The sequence below is a fragment of the Manacus vitellinus genome, unplaced genomic scaffold (genome assembly GCF_001715985.3).
Source record: "Manacus vitellinus isolate BGI_N305 unplaced genomic scaffold, ASM171598v3 scaffold_2_pilon, whole genome shotgun sequence".
Lineage (NCBI taxonomy): Eukaryota > Metazoa > Chordata > Aves > Passeriformes > Pipridae > Manacus > Manacus vitellinus.
In genome coordinates, this window is record NW_021940208.1 from 48,725,206 (window position 1) to 48,737,762 (window position 12,557).

General features: G+C 36.6%; 1 protein-coding gene across 1 annotated transcript in view; it reads right to left on the reverse strand.

Annotated features, from left to right (window-relative positions):
• The window catches only part of NALCN (sodium leak channel, non-selective), a 212,706-nt gene that overhangs the window by 93,507 nt on the left and 106,642 nt on the right, over window positions 1–12,557 (reverse strand). The window contains exons 11-12 of the mRNA XM_029960959.1: window positions 11,933–12,100; window positions 7,333–7,524 (exon numbers count right to left, since the gene is read on the reverse strand). Coding sequence (XP_029816819.1) covers window positions 7,333–7,524; window positions 11,933–12,100 — 360 coding nt within the window. The remainder of the gene's footprint in view (window positions 1–7,332; window positions 7,525–11,932; window positions 12,101–12,557) is intronic.

Here is a 12,557-nt window from a genome sequence, read left to right on the forward strand (position 1 = left end):
TAAATGTGACCACACTTTTATGTAATCTTAATAGTAGAAGCATTTGAGGCACCCCACAGATGAGACTGACCAACAAAAGGCAAGGTCTCGGTACTTGCACTTGATTTAGCCAGTCAGCCTGTTCCTCTACATTTTGTAAATAACACTCTTTGTGGAACTGTTCCTGTAACATTTTCAAATCCCTTCAGACCAGACATACATGTCAGAAACAGAGTAAATAATGGAAATGTTTCAAACAACTTCATTTGGTGATAGGAACATATGAAAGCAGATAAATCTAGAACCCAGATGCCTTAGACCTTTGGAACCCCAACTGGAGCCTACAGCATCGACCAGAATCGAACTCAACGTGAGCATAGACATCCTACATAGCTACAGAGGACTGCAGGCTGCCTAGGAAACAGAAGTTGGACTATAGTATCAAAGTGAAGTGTGGATCTTGATAGTCTTAACTGTCTCAATGAGGCCAAACTATTGCACAAGTTTCTTTTGCTTTTGCCTAACATCAAAAGTGCTCTCTTTCCAGACAGGATCAAAGCTGGTATCTTACTGAAATTTATGCATAACAAAAAAGTGTTAGGAACTGAAGACATTAACAATGCAGCTTACACCTAACAGGATTCCTATAATTCAAGATGTTATAAAGATATATTAGGTCTGTGCTCAGTGTGCCTGACACTCCCAGCAACAGCAGATTAACACATTAATGCACTGGCACAAAAAGAACAGCATTCTTCTTGTCAAACCTGTGAGAAAACAGTACCCAGAGAGCTATTCACATCAATTTACCCTAAGTCAAAATGCATGCTTGAAAAGCTGAAAACATGTAGGTATATAAACTTATGTGCTTAGGAAACAACAAAATTAGTTCTAATTAATTTTTAAAGCTGCTGGCAAAAATAATGGTGGGAGACTTCAGTTTTATATTCCTATTATAAATTACAGGCAACTTTGCTTGGGCTCCTTATCAAGTTTGCAGTCTTCCAAACAAAACAATGACTTCTCTAAGCAGTTTCTTCCAATGTGAACACGACTCTTAAGGTTACACCTACACCCTTAAGGGAGGCCACTCCAGAATGTGATTTCTCACCTGCAGTGAAGGCTAATTTACTCTAGAGAAGACCGTCCATGTGCATACATACAGCACTTGGTTGTGGTCTACGTAAGGTCCCTATGGGTGCAACACACCAGTAATATTTGATGAAAGGTGCTGGTTCCAACTATCTGAAATAATAAGAAGGATGTGGCATGACTCACTACATTCTGTTTCTGCATCATGAAATCAAGGGTGTATGCTTTTTGCTTAAAATTTGAAACGATGGCCTGCAAGTACAAAGCATGCTGTAACAGGGCTGGGTAAGGCAGGGACAGTCTAATCCAGTGCATCTTGTTATGCAATCACTGCAAAAAAGGAGTTTTGGAGTGCCCAGCTGGAGAGAACAATTTCCCAGAATCACAGAATATTCTGACTTGGAAGGGACCCACAAGGATCATTGAGTCCAACTCTTAAGCGAATGGCCCATGCCCAGGGATTGCCTCAGAGAGGGATTTCTGGAAGTAGAAAGAAAGTTAAAAACTAAACAGCATCAGAAGGCCACTGATACTCACTGTCTGTCCATTCTTTCATTGACCACTGATAAGGATCCTAGGAATAAAGCTTTTTCTCCTCTGTCTAATTAATACATATTTTAAAGTACAAAAATTGGATCATGTTGCCTCTAGATCATGTTCAGAGGAAGAATTGTGAATTTTTGCTCTGTTAGAGGGGTCACAAACATTTAGAAACTCAAGGGTTTGTAAAAAAATTGCCTGCTGACTCTCACAAAAAAAAAGCCCCTCGCCAGAGTCCAACTTGGTTTTTTACTGCTGATATGTTCTGTGGCATTCTGAAGCAGACAGAAGCATAAACACATTGTTATGTTAAGACCAAGGAGTTTGAGAGCTATTTTTACAGTTGCTGTTCAGAATTAACTCACACTAATCAAATTTTCAGAGATGCTTAAGCCTACAAGTCCAAATTACTCACAAAAAGTGAAGCTAAGATGTACATGGAGCAGCTTAAGGCATCCAAGTGAGCAATCACACACATTGGGAGAGAAGTTAAACATCAGACTTTAATTTTTACATCAGACTTTAATTTTTACATCAGCAACATCTTGACCAAATGTAAAGTCCCAACCTTTCTTTTGAACATATAGATCCCACAGAGAACAAAGGCTATCATGAACTAGAAGCAGCAGAGAAAACTGCTCGCAACTACTTTTTTTGTAAATTCTTTATGGTGGCTAAGGTTTTTGGTATATCATGTATTAGGAGAGACTAAACATGATGGTTGGAATTTACACAGTGCCCTCTACTTTATGTTGCTTAACTATGGCCTTAACTAGCATCCTGCCAACCTGAATCCAAGATCCTCCCTTCAAATTAGTGTCCCCTTACAGCCGTGCACACGGACTCTTTACACTGCGCAAAATACAAACTCTTATTACTGATTCATTTTCTTACAATAAATAATTTTCTCCCCATGGAAAACATGCAGAGAAGGAAGCATTTGCGATCTTTATCTAGGAGAGGCCTTGTGTAGCCAGCTGAGCATGCATGAAGGAAGCAGAAAATTCAGCCTCCTTTACAGCTGCCAGTGATGCTTGAGGATGAAGAAGACAATGACCCCATCAGCCCTCAACACTGCCTCTCAGGTTCCCTTCGTAATGGGGAGGTGAAGCTAAACCAGGCAGCTGTCATTTCCCTGCACTCAGAGCACCTCTGGAGTGGCAGTGGTACCTGACTGGTGTGGCACTCCTTGCTGAAATATAAGGTGCGCACTGCATTAAGTAACATACCCCACTGTTGATTTTAAAAACACCTGAGGGACTGGGTAACTGAACCAGTGCAGTATCCTTTCTTCTGAATCACAGCAAATTCCAATATTTTAATGTTTTTTAAAAATATATATTTTACTTAATTCTTCAAAGTGTAAAGATACCTCCAATACTGTGACCTCTCATTAATATAAGTACTAGATTAATGTGGAGAAGATATTCTTTGAACATCATAAAAATCTAATCTTCCATTTAAACCAGTTGTTCATTAAGCACATAGTTATATAAAATGACCTTTCAATATAATTTAAGTATTTTATTATACCATTTATGAAAAAAAATTAGTTTTAAGTAAATAAGGCAGTGCACAATGAGTATGCACCTTGCAACTAGCAATCTCCTTTGGAGCAAGTTATTTTTAGCTGAAAGATAGACTTCCCACTGTTTATTTTAAAATTAATTTGAAATGCAACTAGCTGACAGAATCAACATCTGTGAAGACAAGACTTAGAGATTTATGCAAATGGTGATTTTCTGCATTAATTTGTGTTATAGAAAAGACTGTCAATTTCTTTGAGTATTTATGCCCTATTACTTAATGAGCTGTTTTGATGATGGAAGTCAAACTACCTTTTTATTTATAGTAGAAGATTGGCAAAAGTTTGGTAGAATATATGAGCCAAAGCACCAGTTCTGATATCTTGTCCAGCTATTACAGGGGTGGTGCCACACAAATTACTACTTAACAGTTATAATGTACTTGTCTTGTAACTGGAGCTTGTAGGGGACAAATCCTAATGGTCGTATTCATGGAAGCTGTTCTACAATCAGTGGGATTTTTTCTGCAAATTAAGTTAAAGGGATTTAGGACATTGCTATAACTTTCTTGCAATCTGTTCTGCCACCATAAACTTATGTTTTCCTCCTAACACAGTCATGAATGTGCAGTAATGCACTGAGAGGAGAGTAGCTGTCCTGTAAAAATGCGGCAGTCATACTGAGATTTTACCTGCATCAGAGAATTAAGACTGCATTGTTTAACTTTTCAAATGGATGTTGCTTAGGTTGAGCTAATATTTCATATCTTGAACGTTCTCCAAGTTTAAGGCTAGCAGCAAAGATCTGGTTTTGTGAAGACTGGAGGATTTTTGCTGCTGAGATCAGTTGGGCCTGGCTTTCATGTTGTAATGACCCATTTAAAAGAAAGGCAGCATTCCCAGCTTTGTAACCTGAGATACAGAGCAGTCAGCATATGGCCCCAAGCTCCAAGAGATACCAGGACATGGAAGTTGGAGACACTAACAATGTGTTTTGTTCTCCATACAGTAAATTCTCTTAGTGGTCTTCTTACACTTGTGCCTTTGAACAGTTTTCCCCTCCCATTCCTTCTTCAGGGGCCCAGCCACCCCTGTACTTTCTCATGGCTCAATATGTGCAGCCCAAGAAGACATGTAAAAATAACAGACAGCAGATGGGTTAAAAACATTGTAGCAAACATCTATATTTTTATACTTGGTATTAGATAGAAAGCCAGTCCATTGGGCCAAAAGAAGTAATGGCCAAAAGAAGGGTGAAATTAGTAGCCATGGCAACACTGAGCTTGTGCCTATTCACTGTCATCAGGAAACCATGTGAAAACATGCAATTTAGAGGCATTAGCAAAAGGAGGAGGTCTACTTGTTCCAAAACCCATACTGTGCCTTTTTATAAAGCACTTAGAGTTTCAAAATGATTGTAGGTTTTGTCTGTTTCCGTGTAGAAAACACTTTACTGTACAAACTCAAAATTTAGCCTCTAATGTCACCATTTTTGTTATCATGCTTGTCCTCTCTGTATTTGTAACGAAAAAAATGCCACAGTAACAATGCTGGAATTTTTAGGTTTGCTCTTCTCTGAGGGTAAGCTCCGAAAAATTTATCTTAGCAAATTCTGGTATTGCAGATCTCATATCATCTCTACTTTATATAGTACGTCTTCAGTCATGTTTTGAAAATAATTTTGTCTTATTGCAAACTGATTCAGTGGTCTTTATCCAGGGCAGCCTTTTCTAGGAAGTCACACTCCTTTGGAGGGACACCACTATTCACATAATCAATCACAAATTTTGAGTTCAAAATTTTCATTGACTTTAAACCTATTAAGAGATGTTTCAGTATAAAACTGCAAAAAGAAGCCATATACTGTAAATTATACACTTCTGAAACAATCATAACAAGGTGAATATCTATAAAAATAAAAAAAAAAGAAAAAATAAGGAGAGACTCTTACTTCTGGCCATCATATGAAAAATATTAAAAAATTTTCAATTCAGAATTGCTGGAACACTCCTTTATTGTTGGTAACAGGTCTTCTGATTTTCCAATACTTAAGTAAGAAAAGAGGAAACAAGTAAAGATATTTTCTGTTTGTAAAAAAAATGTATAATTTGCTGGAAAGAATATTTTCTCACTCTTCAAACATATATTTAGGATATTCATATATCTGTTAAAACTCAATATTCTAGAAGCTCTTATTGAAGTTTAAATGGCAACAGATTAAAATACTTAAAATAATCCAAAACTTTATTAATGTATTGATATATATTGGTAATTTTTCATTGCAAGTGGATCTTTACTCAGATACCAGTTTATCTAGTCAAAATGTGCAGGTGTTTGTGAATCTGTCTTATTTTAATCATACTACAATAACTCTTTGAGGACTTCCATTGCCATTTTGCATAAATAATAAAATAATTCTAAAACAAAATTCCTTGGTGATTTGAAATCTGAAGTTGGAAGTTTTTTACAGAAGTTACACATGGGAGTTGGTCACACATTAGAAAAGTTTAAGCTTTTTTTTTTTTTTTGGTGTGGTTTGTTTTTTTATTTCCTTTCTTCAGCATTTAAACAATTAATTATATGGAATTCTACTGGATGCTTTTCTAAGCACATTTTCCAAAACAGAAAGCATGGTGTTACATTATTCCCAGTGGGTAGGCATTTTTTGTCTCACATTTGATGGCCAGCTTCCCATACATCAAGTTCAGGTTGATAATTATAAATTGCTGCTTAGCCATTTTGTTTGCTAAATGCATGACCCTTGAGGCTGCCTTATTCATTGTTATTTAATTGTTCCAAACAATGCACTTTCACTAAAATAGATACATTGGATAACCAAGCTGGGATGACAGAAACAAATAAATTGTCACTGGAATCAATCCATGTACACTCAATCTAATCCACTATTAAAGAAATGGCAGTATTTTCATTCAGAACAGTGTGCTTCAATAAATACATTAGCTCCAATTTCCACTGATTTTCAGTGTTCTGTTCTGAATTAACGTAATGCTCATAAATATCCATTATTTATACCCAAAAGGCAAACACTTATTTTGTCAATGCAGACTGATTTTATAACCCTGTGTAAGACAAGCATTCCTGTACAAATCAAGAATAACATGAAGATAGAAATCATGTATAGACATATTTTATATAAATTTTGTGGCTAATATTCACGCTTGTGGGCATGAATCTTCTTTCTGTAACATGCTAGAGTACTGTTAAGCCATATGCTGTTGTGTCATCATCACAGTGCATAGGTAAAATTTCTCTATATTCCCTTGACAGCAGAAATAGAACACCTCACTCAAAGAAAGACAGCCTTCACTACAGAAGGACTACAGGAAGACTGTTATACCCAGAAAATACAATTCTTTTATCTATACATATGGAATAAACTGCTTCATGGTTCTCAGAAGGAAAGGAAGACCACTAATGTAATAAAAAATATGACAGAATGTGACTTGGTTTCGGCTGAGGTAGAGGTAATTTTCTTCCTAGTAGCTGGTACGATGCTGTATTTTGGGTTTAGGATGAGAATAATGTTGATAACACTCCAATGTTTTAGTTACTGCCAATCAGTGCTTGCTCAGAGTCAAGGCCTTTTCTGCCTCTCACCTCACGCCACCAGTGAGCAGGCTGTGGCTGCATGAGGAGTTGGGAGGGGACACAGCTGGGACAGCTGACCCCAACTGACCACAGGGATATCCCATACTGTATGGCATCGTGGTCAGCATATAAACTAGGGGGAAAGCTGGCTGGTGGCTGCAGATCGGAAACTAGTTGGGCATCAGTCAATGGATAGTGAGCAATGGCAATGTGTGCCACTTATTTTGTATATTCTAATGCTTTTATCATTATCGTTTTCCCTTCCGTTTCTGTCATACTAAAATTTCTTTATCTCAGTCCATGAATTTTGCTTTTTTTAATTTTTTTCCCAGTTCTCTCCCCCATCCCAGTCAGAGGGAGGATTGAACAAGTAGCTGTGTGAAGTTTAGCTACTGGCTGGGTTAAACCACGACAGAATCACAGAATTATTTAGGATAGAAAGAACCTTTAAGATCATTGAGTCCAATCATTAATCCAACACTGCCAAGTTCACCATCAATGGTAAGAAAATATCAATGATAAGAAAATAATAACAAGTAATGAGTAATCATTTTGAGTAATTAATGAGTAATGCTTTTTATACTTGCCCGTGGAAAGGTTGTAAATCTATCCAGTTCTTCCACAAAGCAAAACATCTGTAAACTGATTGCTGACATTACGATTAACAGGCTGGCAGTAAATACTACCAAACTCCCAAGTTTTTTTCCTGGTCCAAATATCTTGTACACAAAATCCTCCAAAGCAGGAGAAATCTTTATAAGCCGAACTACTCTAAGAACCTGCATGGAAAAAGAAAATACAACTGTATCAATGATTTGATTATCACATTAATCAAAACTTTTCAAAATATCAGATAGTCACGGCCAAAAATGGACTTGCAGCCCTGTAGTCCAATAAATATTAGGTTGACAGCACTTGTAACAGATGACAAGTTGTGTTAGGTTAAAAATATAAGACACAGAACATAAGCAGCATTTAAGCATATAGGCACGGGATGACAGCAGAAGTCTTGATAGACAGGCATGGGAGGACTGAAGGACCTGTAGACTGAAGGCTGTAAACAACTCGCAGATCACTAAGAGTCATTGCAGAAATGCAATTGGGTAAAGCTGGTTTTGAGGTAACAATGGGAACAAAGACATAGGCAAAACATATGACAGATAGTAAATCTGAATGCAATGTGGAATTAGAGACCAATGGAGGCTTATAGTGTGTTAGTAAATATAAGAATGGCTCCAGGCAGGGGTCCAAGCACATCAGTCTAGATTTAGCAACTGAGAATCTACTGCAGTGCTAGTAAATTGCTCTGTTTTGATTAGCATCACTTCTAAAAGTTCGTACTTATTCTAAGCAGACAGGCTCCTGAACAGTCTTTGAAGAAACCTCTGCTTTGAGCAGCCAGCTGGATGAGATTACTTTGAAAGGTCACTCCCAAACTAGATTTTTCTATGATTCTATAATGTTTGTTGTACCAGGTTACATATTCACATAAAGAGTTGCCAAATCTTTCCATTTCAGTGATCGAAGGCAAAATTGTTTGGCATTGTGTACTATGTAACCTAGCAAATTTGGTAATGAACATATTTTGCTATTTCATATTATATATAACATGGGAAATTTTGGGTGGCATTTCTCAGTATCAGAGGAAAAAGCAATGTGTGCCACTGACATATTTGATACCTTGCAGTATTAGTACTGGCAGCAAAACTTTGATCATGTGTGGAACTCCTGACCCATTTACTGCTGAGTCTACTTGAAAGAGCTGTTTATTCACTGTGCCACTGATGCTGGCACAGTGACATGAATATCAGAATCAACAAGAGGCAGTGGCAACAACAGTAGTTGCTGAAGATAACAGACAGCAGCACATGGGGCAACTGAGATTCTGCAGTTCTTTGGGAGAAAAAGACTCTCTAGCCCAAGGTATCATCTGGATTTCCACAAGAATCATATTGCAATCAAAAGGTAGTAATTACAATGCAGTTATTGGTTGAACTATGTGCAAGTCAAATACAATTACTATGTTGTTTTTGGAGAGAAAATAAGTATGACAGTTGTTCACAGAATGAGATCACTGTACTTTGTAGTTTGCTAAAGACTGTACACCTTTGGATTTTGCATGAAACTCATCTTCCTACTCATTTGTAAGGTATGCAGAATATGCTTGTCATTTAGACTTTACTGCAAAAGCGGAGGGAGAGAGAGAAAGTCGACTCAAGAGAGCAACTTATTCCAAACATACGAGATCCCTTGTGTGAGATGGGATGAGTCTCCACTGTCTTCAGTGGTAAACAAGAGTGCCAGATCAGAGGTTAGACTAGACTTTCATAACATTAGCACAAGGTGAGATAAAGTCCTTTCTTTCATATAGGTACTGTGGTTACATTACATGAAAATGGATACCAAGGCAGACAGCGAGATGAGGGAGATTTCCAAGTACTATGAATATGTAAATATGGTGCCTTCTTACTTACAAGATTTACTCATGGTGTAAATGTTAGCTCTGTTCCCATCAATACTGGTTTCAATACAGACCCCAGTGAGGTGAACATTTCATGCTAGTCAGTATTCTGTTTTAGATAAATGCAATTATCTGCCTTACTTTTTTCCCCTTTCTTTGGAGAACTTTATTGACCTTTAAGCAACACACTAATCTTACTGCTACTATTTGGTTTATTCATTTATTTTCATTAGGTGACAAATTGAATTTAACAAAAGTACACTCTAATGAACATTTATGCATTTTGTGTAATTGGATTGCAAATTGTATTAAATTTGGGAGCTGTGGAAGACACACTATTTGGATTAAATATAAAGATATGTTAAAGAACAAATCAAAATGAATAATACAAAAGAGGAACCACAGCTTTGTTACAAAGAATGGCTGCATCTCCTACAAGGAATGATAGTTATTCAGAAAATGACTCAGCCATATTTTCCCCAAGCAGAAATACAGTACCATCTCTTCAGTACAGTATAGGTCAAATTCTGTTTAAATCTCTCCCTTTTATGCTGGTTCATTACAGATCTCTGCAGAAATATGCAAAATCTGTCATTTCTCCACCAGTTTTGTGCCCTATGGATTATTGCCATGTAACAGTTCTTTGCTGTAGTCTTTCACAGAGGACTTTCCAAAGTGTTTTGAATAAATGCACAGTGAATGCAAGAAAGATAAGAGGGACAGTGGACAGTAGCCAGTGTAGTAAAGAGTGAATGATGTGCTGGCAAAAGGTAATGGTAAAGACCAATGAATAATGCAAACTGAAATATATGCAAGGAAGACTAGACATGCCAAACAATAAATCTGCTTGCTATCCTGGAATGTGTCAAGTAAGACTTCTGTTTCCAGTAATCTGTTTTATTCACTGACAAGGAACACATTTAACCTGTCATCATGAATATCTAAAGGTCTGGAAATCTGCCTAACATCAAGATGTATTCATGCGAAAAAGACTTTTTGACCTTGGTTGATTTAAAAATGTGTTATCTAGCTTGCCCAGAACTTAATTGCAGAGGAATACAGTGTGTACCTCCCTTACAAGTTGACATCAAAGGTATTCAGCCTTCCTATCCTTTGCCTCTTAGGGGTTTTGGATTGCAAAATAAAACTCAAATCTTTCAGTGTAGCAGGTGTTTTTGCTTGTAAAATATGTGTCTTTCATACATTCTGGAAAAAAAAAATCACATCTTGGAATCTTCTGTCATAAAAGCTAGCACGTTGTAATTAAACAAACACCACCTCAGCTCCACAAAACTAATTAAATCCATTAAAAAGAAAATACTTATTATTTTATTATCAACATCTGGCTACATTTTAATTACACTTTCAATCCTATGACTTAGTGATGATGTTCCCCATTTAGTCCAAAATGTTCATAAGTTATACTTAAAATTCTTAGAAAGAAACCACCAGTCATAAGTGGACTCTTCCCTAATAAATATGGACCAACTATTAACCAAGTTGCTAACTTCTTTAACTGAGATCTCCCAGCTATGTTCCCTCTGTGCTTTTGACACAGCAGTGCAACGGCATAGTCCTGACAGATCATCCTTTCTTGCAGGTTAGATGTACCATGCTGCACTGAGTAACCATATTTTATATATTTGGAAAGCAAAATCAATGCTATAATGATCTAAAAGTCTTCAAATAATATCAGGTGAAAGCAAAATAGATTTTTTTCACCTGAAAGCTTTCTTGAACAGGTTTGTAGAATCATTCAGAAAAAATACAGGATGACATTTGCAGAAATCTGAAAAGACCATTATACTTCAACCCACACTTGGGGAGTACTCATAGTATGTGTCACTATAACTAATCAAATTGATTGACAGGACTCTGTTGGACAATTTATTATTTTCCTTTGTTAATTATTACTTATTCACCATGCCAATCCATTGTTGAATAATGATATGAATCCTTTATTATATATATACTTAAAATTCCCTTTCTTTAGCACTATAGAATATAACACATTGTAATGAATCCCAGTGCTTTCTCCCAAAACTGGAGCAATCTCAGGCACTTCAGGGAGGATGAATGGGAATTAGTTGGGCTGACTGACAGGCTGATCAGAAGTCTGAATTAACAAGTCTTTTTTTTGTCTCTCTTTCCCACTCTTCCACAAAGTGAAAATTTAGGAACAGTCTCACACACTTTCCCTCTAGATAAGGAATGGCTGAGGAGCTTTAAACCCAGCTCTAAGAAGATTCTGGAGAAATGACCTCAGAAGACCCACAGTAACTGGAGCAGAGCCTCTTAGTTAGGCATGTGACTGTCACAGAGATGAAGATTTGGAGGAGCAACAGCAAGTGTACTGAGAACTCCGGGAGACCAGCCAGGAAAACAGTGGTGGACACTACAGGAAGGCAATGTTGTAAACAGCCATATACAGGGTCAGGGCTCAATGAAAGACAGTGGAGAAACTAATCCAGAACTTACTGAACAGTGCAACTCAGATAAGAAATGGGAGTTACTGAAAACAGAAAGGATTTCTCAGCAAAGTTAGAAAGAATCCTATTTCTGTAAATCCACCCAATGAACACAGTTAAGAACAGAGAGATTTGTTATCTTAAAGTTATTCTCAAAATGAGTTAATACTGTGAGAAAATTGACATTTGTGTGAAATGTTGATGGGTTAATGTTTTAAATTGATATATAGGGTAAAAAGTAAAAGTAGATGATCATACCTGAAAATATGTAAATTGAGAATGATAGAGGTCTGGATAAATATGGAGAGTAGTTCCAATTACAAGCAGCAATTCAAACTTGTGAAGAGATGAGCTGATGTATCCTGTGAAACCCAAACACCAGATCTTCAGGAGAGCTTCTAAATCAAACAGAACTGTGAAAGCAACCTAGATAAATATATAAGACAAGAAAGATGCATTCAAAACACTGAGTTAAATTAGAAGTTTTTATGTCATGATGTCTATAGAGGTTTTGTAGGGCAAAAATAAAGATCTTCATAACGTTTAACAAAACCAACCATATTCTAAACAAAATAAACAATAATAGATTTCACTTTATGAAAATTTCCAAAGACTCAATGCAGACAGGTAGATTTCATGGATTGGAAAGCATGAAATAATAAATCAATCCAGCTGATCTTTAAGTTTATGTACACATATAAAAAGGAAAATATGAAGAGATTTATTTTTTCAAAATACAAAGCAATATAGACAAGCCGTCTGAAGAATTTTAAGAGACCTCAGGAACAAATCACAGTTTAAGGTCTCTAGTTTGAAAATTGCTATTTCAATTTCCAAAAATATCCATAGAAATATGACAGTCAAAACAGGTAGCAAAGAAGTA